Here is a 17,865-nt window from a genome sequence, read left to right as displayed (position 1 = left end):
TCGGCTATGATGGCTGCTGTAGGTTGATATCGATGCAATATTGGGATAGAAAACTCTTTAAAAAGTTAGTGAAAACCCCTGTCATTAGCTGGGGGGTACATTTTGTACATTTGAAATAGTAAACGATCAAACACCCCCGCATAGTTTTGGCGAACGGTAAGTTAATAAGCCGTAGAAAGCTTTGCAACAGGCAAACGAAGTGGCGCTGAGTGTGTGCTGGCTGGCAGCAGAATTCTGGTGTGCAGTAGAATTTGGCAGAACACCGGGGGCTCCTTCTCCCCTGTTAGCTACAGTATGCACCCCTGTCTTGCTTTTAGTAAGCTAGCTCACCCGACACATGTGTCAACACTTGGCACAACCACCTAGCTCGTACACGCTGCTTCTATGGATGCTAACAGTAACCAATGCTAATGCCTCAGCAAGCTAAATGTTGCAGTTAGCCTGTAACTATTGCCAGTGGCCACACCAGCCTGCTAAGATGCTGTACTAACGCCGTTGCGTTGTCTCTGCAGGACTGGATCCTGCAGAGACAACGTTAGTCGGCTACAGTCGCTGTGCTTTTGTTTGATGTGCTATTGCTGTGATTAACTGGCTCAGGTGCACCTCAAGGCAGCGCAGACCACCCTGTTGAGATAACATTGTGGTGTCTGTGATCTGACAGGTAGAGAGCGGGGAGGGGCGGTGCAAACCTGCCCTGCAGCCAATGGATTTGCCAACATAGATGAGGAACTTGGCAATCATGAGTTCACTGTGTTGTTCACCTTGATGATTCTGTCTGTCCTCCTGCAGGTCATAATTCAGGACTGTGTGGTCCCATGGTTTGCTTAGCTAAAGTAGTTGTTCTTTGTAATGCCTTGTATAGAAGTGGCACTATGCCTGCAGCAACTGTGGATCACAGCCAAAGAATATGTGAGGTTTGGGCCGACAACCTGGACGCAGAGCTGAAGAGGATCCGACATGTTATCCGAAAGTACAACTACATAGCTATGGTGAGCTATGATATTAATCTGACATGCCTCATGACTCATAGACTGATATTAACCTGACATATTTAGACTGATATTCACAGGGTGCTGCAGAATAGCCTCATGGTTGGAGAAACCACCCCATACCTGGAAGGTCATAGCAGGTTTGATGCCTGTGTGCGTTGCTCTTGTCTAAAGTGTCCTTGAGCAAGGCACTAATTGAACCCCTACCTGCTCCAGTCAGGGGAGCTGCAAATGGCTGTTCTGCTCTCTGATCCCCATGATCCATGTATTTGTTTCTCGGAGGGATATGAGATGGAATAAATTCTAAATCATGAACCGCTGTGAATCTGAATTCAAATGACTGACGGGATGGAATCCCCATTTCCCCTATAGACTCATCATATCTCACTTGTGCCTGTTGGCATTTCGTTCTGTTCTCAGGATACGGAGTTCCCAGGCGTGGTCGCCAGACCAATCGGAGAGTTCAGGAGCAATGCTGACTACCAGTACCAGCTACTTCGCTGCAATGTGGACTTGTTGAAGATCATCCAGCTGGGCCTCACCTTTATGAATGAACAGGGGGAATACCCGCCAGGAACCTCAACGTGGCAGTTCAACTTTAAGTTCAACCTCACGTAAGATCTCTTTCCTCTCTGTTCTGTTCTTGCATCTTAACAGACTGCGATTTCAGTTAAGTCCTATTAGATAAGATAAGATAAGATATTCCTTTATTGATCCCCTTGGGATATTCATACTGGACTAGTGTTACTTTGGGACCTCTAGTAATTTGTAATAATCATGCAGGTCGTCTGTAATCTTATTCCCATGGAAATCTGCCATGTCTGTCATTTGTCATGTGAACAAGGACACCGTTTCATAGATGCGAAGCACTCTCTCATACGGTAGGTGAGTGAGAGGCTGAGCCCTTTCTCTCTCTCTCCCAAATCACTAAATGGCCAATAGCAAAACACTGCTCACATGTCAGTAACTTAAATACTCAGCTAACATAGCTACAGTATAAACATGGCTCAGAATGTGAGTAACTTAAATACTTAGCTAACGTAGCTACAGTATAATCATGGCTCACAATGTCAGTAACTTAAATACTTAGCTAACGTAGCTACAGTATAAACATGGCTCAGAATGTCAGTAACTTAAATACTTAGCTAACGTAGCTACAGTATAAACACAGCTCAGAATGTCAGTATCTTAACACTTTAATCGCCGAAGACGCTGGGCAGCGTCTTTCCCCGCCATGCTTATTCTGCCGAAGACGCTGGGCAGCGTCTTTGATATCAATATTTAAAAAATCTGTGATCGAAATCATATTTCTCCCCCGGAGACATGATATGTACTGTTGAGCCCCTCTCAACTCTCCAACGGTTCAAGAGCGCCATCTGGTGGCCGATCGGCGGATCGCCAGGGCGGAAACAGGAAATGAAAGCTGGTGCTCATTTCAATTCGGTCCGATCACTCGGTAATAGTCTCAGGACTCGAGCTGATCACAACGGATAGCAATCCGTTACCAATAACTCGATAAACAACATGATTTGGACGTATATACTATTATACAACCTGGAAATGGATCGGATATTTCTACATCCCATAATAGGAATATTTCAGTTCCACGCTCATCGTCCAACGGCGCGAGGAAGATACGGTAAGATCCAGCGTTATTTTTCAACGCGTTCGATACTAACTGCTCTAATGATCATATCACCCACACTAGATGAATGATATAACGTTGGCCACGGAATTATAAACGACCCCCCGCCCATCCGGTCAACATCAGATCATACTTAGTAACTCCTAGAAGCACGTCCAGTTGACATTTTTTATCTCGCACAGATTCCTATCAAACTGTATTTCATCATCAATATAATGCATTTGGGGCTATAAATCAAGTTCTGGAGAAAGCTGCAGAAAACGATAAAAACATACTTATACTTTAGACCGTATTTTAGTATGAATATGTGAATGAAAAAGTATAACGTTGCTACACCCTGAACAATAGATATAGGATGTTGAATGGGCCATAGTAATGTCAATTTAGCAATACAATTTAAAAAGTTATAGCCCTGCAAAGAAGGGGAACTTCTCCATGTTAAATAGGGCTGGCGAGGGATGGTAAATTATGAATTTAACCCTGGCGATCAAAGTGTTAACTTAAATACGTAGCTACAGTATAAACACGGCTCAGAATGTCAGTATCTTAACTTAAATACGTAGCTACAGTATAAACGGCTCAGAATGTCTAACTTAAATACTTGCCATACATTGACCCTGGTTTTGGACAAATGGCAAACATGCTACTCTATAAACATGGCCCAGAGTAAAATGTACCCAATGTAATGTTTTCCTACCAGGAGCGTTCATACCATGGTCCTGAGATGGCTAGCTCCGGGTACCCTGTGTCGACATTGTGTGGAAGTGTGTTTGACGTGTTTATGTCATCGGCTCAAACAAGGGACTAAACACGTTTCGCAATTATGCCACAATAATGTCCCTACCCTCCTCCAAAACCGCTCTCAAAGAGCACCTACGGGTGGCTGCAATTAGAAACTGGCCCTGGTATTCTGATCTTAATCCACTGTCTGCCAGTACTGTAAGTCTATGGAGATGTTCCCCTTCTTTGCAGGGCTATAACCTTTTAAATTGTATTGCTAAATTGACATTACTATGGCCCATTCAACGTCAAGTATCTATCGTTTAGGATGTAGCAACGTTCTACTTTTTCATTCACATATTCATACTAAAATACGGTCTAAAGTATAAATATGTTTTTATCGTTTTCTGCAGCATTCTGCAGAACGCGAGTTATAGCTATAAATACATATATTACATCATCAAATGTAGTTTGATACCGATTGACGTCAGATTAAAAAATTCAATTGTACAAGGTCCTACACGTCATGCCTCATCATCTGCTGGTGACCGGAGGGGGGGTTTATAAGTCCGTGGCCGATGTTAAATCATTCATGTAGTATGGGTGATACATAGATCACAGCAGTTTATATGGATCATAATAATCAAACACGCTGAAACTTACCGCAGCTTCCTCTGACCGTTGGGTGGTCAGCATGGAGCAGAAAGTTCGCGATTATGGGATGTTGATATATGCGATCCATTTCCAGGTTGTATAATAGTATATACGTCCAAATCATGTTGTTTATCGAGTTATTGGCAACGGATCGCTATCCAGTGTATCAAGCTCGAGTCCCGGGAGCAATAGCGAGTGGCCGGACGAAATATGGTTGAGCACCACTTCCTGCCGCGTCACTTCCTGTTTGGGCGATTCGCCGATCGGCCACCAGATGGCGGTCTTGAACCGTTGGAGAGTTGAGAGGAGATCAACAGCAAGTCTCAAGTCTCCGTGGGTAAAATATGATTGACATGACAGATCTTTGAAATATTGATCTCAAAGACGCCTTACGGCGTCATTGGCAGATTACGCATGGCGGAGAATGACGTGGTAACACGTCATTGGCGAATAAAGGGCTAAAACCAACCCCCTCCAATGTACAGTTTTTTTATGATATTTTTCTTACACAGTACCGTATATTTGTATGTCTTGTAGTATGTCATAAATGTCTTGATGAATTGAAAATGGAGGACCCTTATGTAAACAAGACGAAAAGTATTTTTCTGGTCTTCATCCTTTTAGCAGTTGTTAGTATTGAGCTGTACTGTATTGTACCCATTCTGCAGTCTGTTAATAAAGTTTTCAATCAATCAAACATAATGCTTGTGGGACACCACTAGGGGGTAGTGTTGCACGATACACAGATACTAGAAGAGTATCTCGATACCCACTACCCAGCTGTTAAAAACGGTTCAATACAAAATTTTATTAGTATCGATACTTTTAGAATAATAGCCTGATGCTGTATTTTCTATGAGTTGAGTGGATTTGTGACCAGAGGTGTGTCTGTGTGTGTGTGAGAGCGCATGCTTTGTGTAATGGGCGTGTCAACAGTGTCAGCTCACCAAGGCATAGGGAAATAGTCAGACATCCCCGAAATGTCTTATTTCATAATACAATGTTTCTGAATGGACATTTGGATTAAACCAAGCTGTATGCAGTGATGAACGGTATTTCCCAGCGGAACACTAAGTGTAACAAGTTACTTATTTACCAGTTTTTTGCCGTGGTATGATTTTAGAATTGGTATCGTGATACTTAGGCTGGTATTGGTATCGAAGTCAAAATGTTGGTATCGTGACACTACTAGGGGGCAGAGCGAGCAAATTAATGAATGAATGAATGAATGAATGGGTGAGTGAGTAACAGTCCCTGCATTGTTGCCTGGTGAAAGAAATCAAATGATCAAATGAGATGATTGCATACTTTTAGCTCTAGTCAGAAAGGGAACAGTATGTACACAGTTTATGTACAGTGCACTGCACTATACTGTATACTCTTGATACATTACAGATCATGTACTACATAATTTAATTATGTACATTGCACTATACAGTTGTATACTTTACAGATTATAGTTGTTTATGTACAGTGCACTATATTGTATACTATTAATACTTTACAGATTAGGGCTGCAACGATTAGTCGACATAATCGACGACGTCGATCATAAAAACTCGTCAACGCCGAATTTTTGCGTCGATGCGTCGTATAAAAAAATTAAACGATTAAAAAAAAAAAACTTGTTTTTTTTTCTTTTTTTTTGCACTACCTATCTTTGTGAAAGTGGCTTCTCAGCTCTGATCCAGCTGAAGACAAAGCAGAGGAACAGATTGGACATTGAGCATGACCTCAGAGTTGCTTTGTCTACCATCACCCCAGACTTTGAGACTCTTGTCAGGAGCAAACAACATCCCCAGTTATCCCATTAGTTCCCTGGGATGTTAAGCTAAGAAGTCTTCTAAGAAGGATATATTATTTATTATTATTATTTTTTATTTCATTGTGTTTTTAGCCCTAGTTGCACTTTTGTTGCAACCCCAGTTATCCCATTAGTTCCCCCAAACTTACTGTCGGTCTGTTATGTTAAGCTAAGAAGTAGGGCTGTCTTAAATGCTTCGAAGCTTCAAAGCTTCGTTCGATGGCACAAGCTTCGAACATTTAAAAAAAAATCGAAGTTAAAAAAAAAACATTTTTTTACTTCGGTTTGTGTGTGTGTGTGTGTGTGTGCGCGCGCATGGGGCCATTGGGTGGGGCCGGGGGACAAATACACTGGAGGAAAGTAACCCAGCTCAGCACTGCCAAAATTATATCATCACTATTGCCTGTTTGAAGGATATCATCCTCAAACACATATACACCACCTACACGCCTATTCTCAGTCCTTGCCCCACAATGGTGGAATTAACTACCCACCCCAGTTAGGACAGCCGAATCCCGTCCAATCTTTCGCCGTCGACTAAAGACGCACTTCTTCAACCATTATCTGAAAAATGTAAAAAAATAAAAATAATACTAACCTTACTGTCATGCACTTGTCCTAATAAACTAACCTACACTGTAACACGCAACACTTTGATGAATATTGTTACTCAGCTGATAGAGTTGTATCCTTCCTGATGACCTGTCGTACAGAACTTGTAAGTCGCTTTGGATAAAAGCGTCAGCTAAATGACTAAATGTAAATGTCTTGTAGAATTCCACACATAAGAAAGAAAGATACTGGGATGAATAAACAAAATAGGAAATAAAATGTAGAAATGCATGCAATACATAAATAAATATGAATCTCCATATATGAAATAGAACATTTAGATAAGGTGCTACTGAGATGTTTTGGTGAGTTCTTTGTTTTTTTGTGGAAGTAGCCCTTCTTAAAAATGCATGAACATTCACTGATAATTGGTCTGTAGTGGAGTCTACATTGCCAGACCATGTAGAATCCGGACCTTGTAGACTGACATAATTCTGTGCATAGTTTAGTCTACACAGGCCATATTTCAAATAATCAAAATCTTACTTCATTCATCTTAAACATTCTTGATTTGGGGGATTGGTAGTTCCCATGAAATCTGAAGTTATTCAAACGACAACAGCAATCCACCTTGAATTAAATCACACCTTGCGTCACAGTCACGAAAGGGGCTACTTAATTCATTAATCCAATCCACTTTATTTATAGAGCACATTTAAAAACAACAAAGTTTACCAAGTGCTGTACAAGTCCCACAACATAAGATAAAAATAAAAATCGAAGCTTCGAATTAAAATCGAAGCTCGGCCCCGAAGCTTCGATTGCCAAAAAAAGCTTTGAAGGTCAGCCCTACTAAGAAGTCTGCTAAGAGCCTGGAAAATGAGCCGCACCCACAGGAAGCAGAGATGGAGGGTGTGACAGAAATAATCGTTAGATTAGTCGACTAATCGAAAAAATAATCGACAGATTAGTCGACTACCAAAATAATCGTTAGTTGCAGCCCTATTACAGATCATAAAGTAATTTATGTACAGTGCACTGCATTATACTGTATAATCTTAATACTCAGACTAGATATTGACAAACAAATTACAACTAAGGACAATGAAGGACAACAACGAATACACATGACAAGGGAAAGGGGGGGGGGCAGAGAGGGGAGTAAGTAAAGTAGAGGGGGATTGAGAGAAGGGTGGGTTATGGATGGCTCACAGGTCAATCTCCTATGATTGGGAGCCTAGATTATCCACAAGCAATTTCCAGATGTTATTAAATTGTGAGACTTCGATGTGATCCACGGTTGAGATTGTTTCCTGTGATATGTAATTTGAGAGAAGGCCGCCGCCTAACCATTGGCCAGTATTCACCTTTTTTCTTGTAATAATCTTAATACTTACCGTACTTTTCGCACTATAAGCCGCACCTGTATATAAGCCGCAGCAGCTAAATTGAATGATGTGTACATATATAAGCCGCACTGGACTATAAGCCGCAGGTGTTTTAATGTTTAATTACCATATGTAATTAGCATTGGGACACAATACTGTCGGACAAATAACAAGAATTAACTCATTTACAAGTTGTATGAAGTTTAGCAAATAAGGGAACAGATAAATAACATTTCAATGCAGTCAAAAAAGCAATATTTCGATTTTAACATTTTCGGGTTTGGTCACATCGAGTCACATATAAGCCGCACCGTTATATAAGCCGCAGGGTCGAAAAATGGGGGGAAAAGGTGCGGCTTATAGTCCGAAAATTACGGTAATAATACAGATCGCATACTACTTTGTAGGGCTGTACCGAATAGTTCGAAGCTTCGAAGCTTCATTCATAACGTTGACATTCGAATTATAAATCAAGATTCTAATTTGTATTTAATTTTATTATTATTATTATTATTATTATTATTATTATTATTATTATTATTATTATTATTATTATTATTATTATTATTATTATTATTATTATAAATTTTTTATGTGTCTTATTCATTCTGTTTAAACCAATGGGGTTTTTCTTCACAGTTGCAGATAAAGATTAGGCTACACTAATATTATAGTATAATATGACTCGTCATAAAAATGTAAATAAAACATTTATCCTATCTGAATCCGCTTGGCGCACGGCGCTCCATCAAGACGTCACCATCACTTTCGTACCAACCGTGCCCTTATTGGATTATTTTATGTTGACGAGGGTGAGTCTCGAGTCCCCAGTGTTTGAGTCCGAGTCACCAAAGAAGAGCCAGAGTCGAGTCCCCATTACCCTAGTCCGAGTCCGAGTCATCAAGCTTGAGTCCACTCCACTCTGGCAGTCAAAGAGCTGACGAATACAAATAAAAAAAGGTCTACATTAAACATAAATGACACAGCGGTCACCATTTCAAAGGGTGTTTATTTACTTTGTGACACAATAGCCAAACAAATGCACTAGTCATCAATATCCTATGCCATCATATTTGCATACAATGAGATTTGTGGAAGCAGTGGAAGCAAATATAAAATATAAAAAAGTTTATTTATCTTTATCAATTAAGTCCAACTCCTCGTCTGCACCTTCCGAGTCTGAATGCAGTCAATGCTCGAGTCCAAGTCCGAGTCATCAGTGCTCAAGTCCAAGTCGAGTCACGAGTCCTGAAAATCAGTCCAGGACTCAGACTTGAGTTCCAGTCCTGGACTCGAGTACTACAACACTGCGTCTTGCCACTCACAGGCACTCTGTGTAAAGTGCCTCACATCTCTGACACTGTGTGTCCCTGTTCCCCCATAGGGCCTCTCGTCATGTCATAGTGAATGCTGCAAGTGTGACACGGATGTCTTGTGTCTTCCTACACCAGGGAGGACATGTACGCACAGGACTCTATTGAACTCCTGACCACTTCAGGGATTCAGTTCAAGAAGCACGAAGACGAAGGGATCGAGACGCTGTACTTTGCGGAGCTGCTGATGACGTCGGGAGTGGTGCTCTGCGAGGGAGTCAAGTGGCTGTCCTTCCACAGGTATTCTGTCCTTCAACATACACACTTTGTGTTATTATTACACGTGTGCAGGGAAGTGCCGTAAGCGCTGGTGCTCACGTGTGTTCTTAACTCACAATGACTTGCGCATTTCCTGTCTGGTTTGGCACAACCTTGGTGGATAGGTTGACAGTCAGCCGTGGACCTGCACTACATTTAGTCATTTAGTAAGTAAGTAAGTAAAACTTTATTTTTATAGCGCCCTTCTCAGCATGAGTGCACAGAGTGCTACACAGCATTTTAAAACAAAAAATACAAGAAGAAAAAAAGATGTAGAAGAGAAGAATAAAACATTAAAATGAGCTAAAACAACAACAACAACAAAAGACATAAAAGGAAACGGCTATGGGTATTTTAAATACTCTGCCTGTAGAAGTATTTTTTAGCTGCCTTTTTAAAAATGAGCTCTGAGGGAGCAGTTTTCAGGTTTAAGGGGAGGGTGTTCCAGAGCCTTGGGCCAGTCACTGTAAAAGCTTGGTCCTCTTTGGTTTTGAGTTTGGTCCTGGGCACCACCAGGAGCTCTTGATGGGATGACCGCAGTGACTGGCTGGAAGAAAGTGGATGGATGACCTTGTTAATGTAGGGGGGGGGGCTTGCCCATGGAGGGCTCTGTAGGCGAACACCAGGACTTTGAAATTGATCCTGGAATTTACCGGGGACCAGTGCAGGAAAGCAAGGATGTCCTCTGGTGTAGGAAGACACAAGACATTTTGTGTCACACTCGCAGCATTCAAGGATTAGCTGACACTTTTATCTAAAGTGACTTACAAATGACAAACGAGTCAGCTGGAGGGGTACACCTCTGGCAGCTAAGGGTCAGTGATATTGTTCATCAAACAGTGTCGAACTTGAGTGTTACACTCAGGGTTGCAATGATGAGTCGCCGTCGCTGATGATGTCGACCATGACATTTTGGCCATTTGCATGGCTATTTGCATATTCATGACTGACTCATCGTATTGTTACTTATTGTCTTTGCAGTGGAAAGTCATAACATGTTATCTAACTAAATAATAATGAATGAATGAATCACGTTAAAAATATAAATAACTTCTCTTAAACCACTCTTTGTGATTCTGTCTAAAGTAGGGCCCTATGAAATCCGCTTGATCTTTTCCTGTTTTCGGATATGAATTTTCCTGTTTTCGGATTTCTCTGATTTAATATTTTTTCCTTTGTATTTAACACTTTGGCTGCCTAAGGTTAAATTCATGATATACCATAGATTGCCAGCGCTATTTGTCTATGGAGAAAGTCCCCTTCTTTGCAGGGCTATAACTTTAAATTCTATTGCTACATTGCCATTATTAGGGCCCATTCAAAGTCCTATATGTATTGTTCATTGTGTAGCAACGTTAAACTTTTTCATTCACATATTCATAGTAAAGTATGGTCTAATGTATAAGTATGTTTTCATTTCTTTCTGCAGCTTTCTCCAGAACGTGATATATAGCCCCAAATGCATTATATTGATGATGAAATACAGTTTGATGGCAATCAGCGCGATATAAAAAATTCCAACTAGACGTACTTCTAGAAGTTACTACACGTCATCTGATGTTGACCGGATGGGCGAGGGGGCGTTTATAATTCCGTGGGCAGCGTTATACCAATCATCTAATGTGGGTCAAATGTTGATAATAGCAGTTAGTATCGAAGACGGTAACGTTACACGCTGAAACTCACCCAGTCTCCGCGCGCCGTTGGGCGATCATCGTAGAGTAGAAATCTTATCATTATGGGATATATTTTTACCCGGTCCATCTCCAGCTTGTATAATGGTATATACGTCCAAATCATGTTGTTTATCGAGTTATTGCCAATCGATCACCGTGTAGCGTGACGAGCCAGAGTCCCATGACCTATAGCGAGCGCCCGGAAGTACTACGGACGTCTAGGACAACCTCTATGCCACATCCTGTTTGGCGATTGCGCCGATCGGCCACCAGATGGCGCTCCTGAACCGCCAGAGAGCTCAGTGGGTCCTGCTGGTGGATCTCAGGCCAGCGGAGGGGACATATGAATCCGATCGCAGATTTTTGAAATATTGATATAAGGACGACGTAACGCGTCCTCCGGCAACTTTAGCATGGCCAGCAAAGACGTCTAAAGATGGTTCCCGGCAGTCAAAGTGTTAACCAAAAAAAACAATACAAAATTATGTTTTTAACTAACTTTAATAACAGTAGGGCTGACCTTCGAATTTCTTTTTGGCATTCGAAGCTTCGGGGCCGAGATTCGATTTTAATTCGAAGCTTCGAGATACATTTTTTTTTTTTATTTATTTTTTATTGAATTAAAAAATTTATTTATATTGTGGGACTTGTACAGCACTTTGTTCAACTTTGTCAGTGCTGTAAAGTTTAAACCTTTTTAAATCTTAGACAAACGAAACACTGCTTTCATAACGAGTCTCCTCCTCTCTGCTTTCATAACGAGTCTCCTCCTCTCTGTCATCATAACGAGTCTCCTCCTCTCTGTCATCATAACGAGTCTCCTCCTCTCTGTCATCATAACGAGTCTCCTCTCTGTCATCATAACGAGTCTCCTCCTCTCTGTCATCATAACGAGTCTCCTCCTCTCTGTCATCATAACGAGTCTCCTCCTCTCTGTCATCATAACGAGTCTCCTCCTCTCTGTCATCATAACGAGTCTCCTCTCTGTCATCATAACGAGTCTCCTCTCTGTCATTATAACGAGTCTCCTCCTCTCTGTCATCATAACGAGTCTCCTCTCTGTCATTATAACGAGTCTCCTCCTCTCTGTCATTATAACTAGTCTCCTCCTCTCTGTCATCATAACGAGTCTCCTCCTCTCTGTCATCATAACGAGTCTCCTCTCTGTCATCATAACGAGTCTCCTCTCTGTCATAACGAGTCTCCTCCTCTCTGTCATCATAACGAGTCTCCTCCTCTCTGTCATAACGAGTCTCCTCTCTGTCATCATAACGAGTCTCCTCCTCTCTGTCATCATAACGAGTCTCCTCCTCGGTCATTATAACGAGTCTCCTCCTCTCTGTCATTATAACTAGTCTCCTCCTCTCTGTCGTCATAACGAGTCTCCTCCTCTCTGTCATTATAACGAGTCTCCTCCTCTCTGTCATCATAACGAGTCTCCTCTCTGTCATTATAACGAGTCTCCTCCTCTCTGTCATTATAACTAGTCTCCTCCTCTCTGTCATCATAACGAGTCTCCTCCTCTCTGTCATCATAACGAGTCTCCTCCTCTCTGTCATCATAACGAGTCTCCTCTCTGTCATCATAACGAGTCTCCTCCTCTCTGTCATAACGAGTCTCCTCCTCTCTGTCATCATAACGAGTCTCCTCCTCTCTGTCATAACGAGTCTCCTCTCTGTCATCATAACGAGTCTCCTCCTCTCTGTCATTATAACGAGTCTCCTCCTCCTCTGTCATTATAACGAGTCTCCTCCTCTCTGTCATTATAACGAGTCTCCTCCTCTCTGTCATCATAACGAGTCTCCTCCTCGGTCATCATAACGAGTCTCCTCCTCTCTGTCATTATAACTAGTCTCCTCCTCTCTGTCATCATAACGAGTCTCCTCCTCTCTGTCATTATAACGAGTCTCCTCCTCTGTCATTATAACGAGTCTCCTCTGTCTACTCGGTATCCTCCTCTTTATTCTCAACTGGTGGGGCGGGTTTACCCTGTCAACATGTGCTGTAATGTGGGCGTCGCCATTCTAGTTCCATTGTGAATCATAGATCTGAGTTAATTGTGGTTTATAATAGGAGGCCTCCATAGGTTGCTGCGTGTCCTAACAGACGTTTTGGATCACTGCTTCTCTCATGCCAGGCTATAGCCAGACAGACGAGTATAGCCTGCCCTACTTCTCCATTACCAAGCTACACATGTTGTCGGAGCAGGTCAAGTTGTAAATCAGGTAATCAGCTCGGTTTCACTTCAAGTGTCTTGTGTCTGGAGGTCGTTGATTTGATTTATGCGGTGACTTGATTATTTGCTGTTGCAGAACTGGGAGGGGGTGTGATTGACGGGTGCAGCAGCCATACAGGCGGCTTGTTGCAGAGAGGGAACAGGTGTCTGTGGGGATGGGATGAAGAGGCCAGAGCAGACTTCTGTCGTCTGGTTCTCCTGGCAGAGTTGAAGTCACTAAGTGATTGTCTATATTATAATGTGGTTAAAAAAATAAGCATATTCTGTGTGTGTGTTGCAGTGGCTATGATTTTGGATACCTGATCAAGATCCTGTCCAACGCGAACCTGCCTGAAGAAGAGGTGGATTTCTTTGAGATCCTCCGTTTGTTCTTTCCCATCATTTATGATGTCAAGTACCTTATGAAGAGCTGCAAGAACCTCAAGGTGAGATCAGACCCCCTCCACTAAACACGTTTTTCTTTATGGTTAACTCCTGATAGGGATGGGTACCTTTCACATTTGAACCTGTGAATCGATACCGGTACCCAACGGTACCTTTTTTCGGTACTTTTTTTTTTTTACTTTTTTCTTTTCATGTCAACGTTCACACGCACAATATATGCTTACCTAGGATTTGACTTGATTCAACAACAAAGCAGTCGGAGCAATGACAAGCCGAAAACTGTCGAAATTTAATTTACCTACCTCAGTCGTAAAAAAAAAATCCAAACTTCAAATAACTACAATTTCGACAGTTTTCGGCTTGTCATTGCTCCGACTGCTTTGTTGTTGAATCAAGTCAAATCCTAGGTAAGCATATATTGTGCGTGTGAACGTTGACATGAAAAAAAAAAAGTAAAAAAAAAAAAAAAAAATAAAAAAAAATAATAATAAAAAATATTTTTTTTTATTTTTATTTTTAATTTTGTCGGTTTCTCACTTGATTCGATACTCGGTAGTACCGACGTGTTTCGGTTCGGTACCTCAAAAGTACCGAATTCGGTACCCATCCCTAACTCCTGATGACTTTGACTATACAGATTGTTATTGTTATTTATGGTTAACTCCTCTTGGAGGTGTGACTTTGACTATACAGATTGTTAATCATGGTTAACTCCTCTTGGAGGTGTGACTTTGACTATACAGATTGTTAATCATGGTTAACTCCTCTTGGAGGTGTGACTTTGACTATACAGATTGTTAATCATGGTTAACTCCTCTTGGAGGTGTGACTTTGACTATACAGATTGTTATTTGTGCAGAACTTGTCACCAGAGCACCTTTTTCCCCTCCATATTCTTTCTCTGAAGGGGGAGAGCTGCTCTGTACTTCCCTGAAATCTCAGTTGCATGTGTGATGCCACTATTCATAATTATTCACTATAGGTTGAACTATCATGGTCCAGTATGTGGTAACCTGACACCTTTTTATGTTCGGCATACACCGAAAGCTGAGTTGCTGACTTGGAATTCATGATCAATATCAATGGGTGCTTGTTGCCAATTTGCATATTCATAGATCTGTGAATTCTTAACGGGGTAAAGGTGGAGATCAAATCAAATTTATTTGTAAGGCCCGACAACACACAATGTCCCCATGGGCTGGACACGTCTTCTTTAAACAAGTCAAGAAGAAACATCACAATAAATCAAGAACAAAACAAAAACGCCATTATAAATGAATGCAACAGAGATGAATGGAGAGATGCTGCTAAACCATTTTCAGTAGTTGAACAATTTAGTGGGAAAAAACATATTTATACAAATTGTTATTTAATATAGAATATTTTGTAAGGCTTTAAAACATGTGGAAGGGATATTTAAAGGAACACGCCAACATTATGGGAAACATGCTTTTACTGTCTTCTCCAGAGTCAGACAGGAAGATTGATAACAATTTATCCATCTTCAAGTTATCCTAGCTACAAGCTATCCTAGCACAGCACAAATTAATGGAAGTGGTTATGGACCAGCTAGCTCTCCTGGAGTTTTAAGCTAGGCTAGTGGTCCAATATATTTCTATATCCAATACCCGGTATTCGATACAGATACCGAGACTACTTTTTTCCGATGTGCGTCACATGTGCTGTGTGAGCCAATCAGGGACTCTTTTACATTTTGGCAGATTTCTGGATTGTGGTTGAACGGAACAAATGTTATATCTTGGAACAAACATGTTGATTGGCTCACTGACTGATATCTCAGATAAAACATGTTGATCGGCTCACTGACTGATATCTCAGAACAAACATGCTGATTGGCCCACTGATCTCAGAACAAACATGCTGATTGGCCCACTGACTGATATCTCAGAAAAAACATGTTGATTGGCCCACTGACACTGATGAGATTAACTACCCTTGGGTATTAAAACTTGTTATCGAGTGTCATTTTATACCAAATTTCGACACCACAGCATTTTTCGATACGCGATAGTATTGAAGCTACTCTATCAATGCCATAAAAGTATTGAATTTCGATACCCAGCCCTAATGAAGAGCTTGAGTGACGGGACTCCCTGAAAACCTGGCATTTTGTGTTTAACCCCATCCATACCTTAACCCTAACTGATCTCATTGGACCTCACGCCCCACCTAAGCCACTCATTGGACGCAGAGTGAGATGCCAAGTTTTTGGCAAGTCCCCTTGGACTGACTGATCCGTTGTGTGGCAGGGTGGGCTACAGGAAGTGGCAGAGCAGTTGGAACTGGAGAGGATCGGCCCTCAGCACCAGGCAGGCTCAGACTCTTTACTCACAGGAATGGCTTTCTTCAAGATGAGGGAGGTAGGTCATTTATGTTTTAGCCCCGAGGTTGCAAGTGACAAGCGGTGAAACCATGGACATGAAAGTCTGTTTTTTATTTTATTCAGCCAGTTAGTTCAGTGTCACATGTGTTCATCGTCCACCAGATGGCGTTGGAGAAAACACACTACCTATATTTTACATTCATAACTACTGCAGGAAACAAAAGATACGTTTCTTCCTCTGTGATTCTGTTTCTGATTCTCAAAGGTATACCTCCATCTGAATGACTGTGGAATCCATATGCCAAAAGACCTTTGGAATGCAAGCAAAAGTAGGTTTTCTTTTGTTCTCTGCATCTGACATAATAATATTTTTCCTCTTAACAGATGTTCTTCGAGGATCATATTGATGATGCAAAGTACTGTGGTCACTTGTATGGGCTGGGCTCTGGCTCAGCCTACGTCCAGAATGGAACAGGGAATGCCTATGAAGAGGAAGCGAACAAGCAGCAGTCATGACATCAATCTGGACCCCCCCTCACCACGATCATATCCCTAATCAATGTGGCATTGAAGTCAAGTTGTGATGACTGGAAGATAATGGAAGAAGAAAAACATACACGTCTTTTAGGAAGCTTTTTTTTTCTCTCCATAATGCTCCTCTCACACTTAAGCTACTTGGTGAATATGTTGGTCAATAGGAAAACAAAATCACAGCTGTCCTAACTCATACCAAAGGTGTGCGTGTGTGGGTTTAAGTGTTTTATTTCCTATGAAGCAGCATTGAAGGGCTGGTCGGTTCTTGTTAGATTTCACCTGTAACGCTTGATGAAATGGGATTTTAGTTTTTCTAAAATGTTCTGTAAAAGATTTGCACTTTAAAAGCTCTCGCCAGATCCTGATTTTATACAGAACGTTGGAAATGTTCCTGGTGTCCGCCTCTTTGTTGCCTTCTCTAAGTTCACGTTTTACACTTTAACATGCATCTTTGTTGTGACAACCCTATTATTAGTTATTTTTCACCAAGCTCAGCCTTAACATATTGGCACCATTTTTATGTTTTAAATATTAATTTATTGTACTGGTTACATAATGGAGAGAAGAGTTGAACCGTTCAACACTAATATACCAGTCAACTACATGTAGATATGCTATTCCCTGACTATAGGAATGTGGTTTCTTGTCTGCCCCAGAAAAGGGAGCCGTTATTGACACAGGCACCAGTAACACTGTGTGTACAGGTACTTAGCTGTGATCAAGACCGTCCCTTGATTTCATCCATCAAGTCAGGTGAGCACCAGTTTTACCGGACCTCATCTGCCGTATCATGTTATTACTCTAAGATGCTAAGAGTTTATTTTCCATTTTGTTTTTAAGGTGAATCGGGAAGTTTTGTAGTTTTAGTACTAAAATAAAACAAAAGCTTTTACTTGTTGGGGGGAGGGGAGACCATTGCATCTTAACCAATTTGACAACTTTTTGTTTCAGTGGAATTCATTTTACTTGTAGTTTTGTGTTTCTTTGAATGACGCACTTTTGGTGCAGGTGTTTTTTTTGTATTGCCTTGCAATGCATTCATGCCTAGAACAGCTGCATGTACTAAAGTTGTTTGGATAAATGCTGTGTTGAGTAGTTTATTGAGCTTCCATAGATGTGTGTGTTGAAGTGTACCTACACAACTTATTTACCTCTTTGAGCGTCAGATTAGTTTCGAAGCATCACTTTTCTTTTCCTCATTACATCATCCGTACAGTGTAAATGAATACAATAAAAAAAAATGCAATATACAAGATGATTGTTTTTAGGGCTTTTGTAAATAAAGGCTTGAAACTTTTCTAACAAATG

General features: G+C 41.1%; 1 protein-coding gene across 4 annotated transcripts; it reads left to right on the top strand.

Annotated features, from left to right (window-relative positions):
• On the top strand, positions 1–17,861 carry cnot7 (CCR4-NOT transcription complex, subunit 7). Of its 4 annotated transcripts, none has more exons than XM_084332366.1 (7): positions 1–156; positions 863–989; positions 1,410–1,603; positions 9,204–9,365; positions 13,576–13,720; positions 15,950–16,060; positions 16,408–17,861. In XM_084332366.1, the coding sequence occupies exons 2-7, from the start codon at positions 873–875 to the stop codon at positions 16,537–16,539; spliced, it is 861 nt and encodes a 286-aa protein (XP_084188492.1). In that variant the 5' UTR covers positions 1–156; positions 863–872; the 3' UTR covers positions 16,540–17,861. The 4 variants fall into 4 exon arrangements, with proteins under 4 accessions (XP_084188492.1, XP_084188491.1, XP_084188493.1 ...); XM_084332365.1 differs by having other exon boundaries at positions 790–989; XM_084332367.1 differs by lacking the exon at positions 15,950–16,060 and having other exon boundaries at positions 790–989.
• Positions 17,862–17,865: the final 4 nt, after the last annotated feature.

This window comes from Notolepis coatsorum, assembly GCF_963971535.1.
Source record: "Notolepis coatsorum genome assembly, chromosome: 16".
Lineage (NCBI taxonomy): Eukaryota > Metazoa > Chordata > Actinopteri > Aulopiformes > Paralepididae > Notolepis > Notolepis coatsorum.
Note: the sequence above shows the minus strand (reverse complement) of the source record. Positions and strands in the feature narration are given on the sequence as shown.

Coding starts and splice junctions, on each gene's coding strand:
- cnot7 (XM_084332365.1), top strand. CDS start 816: ATGGTTTGCTTAGCTAAAGTAGTTGTTCTTTGTAATGCCTTGTATAGA. Junction 9,366..13,575: donor AAGTGGCTGTCCTTCCACAG/GTATTCTGTCCT, acceptor TGTGTGTTGCAG/TGGCTATGATTTTGGATACC. Junction 13,721..15,949: donor AGAGCTGCAAGAACCTCAAG/GTGAGATCAGAC, acceptor GTTGTGTGGCAG/GGTGGGCTACAGGAAGTGGC.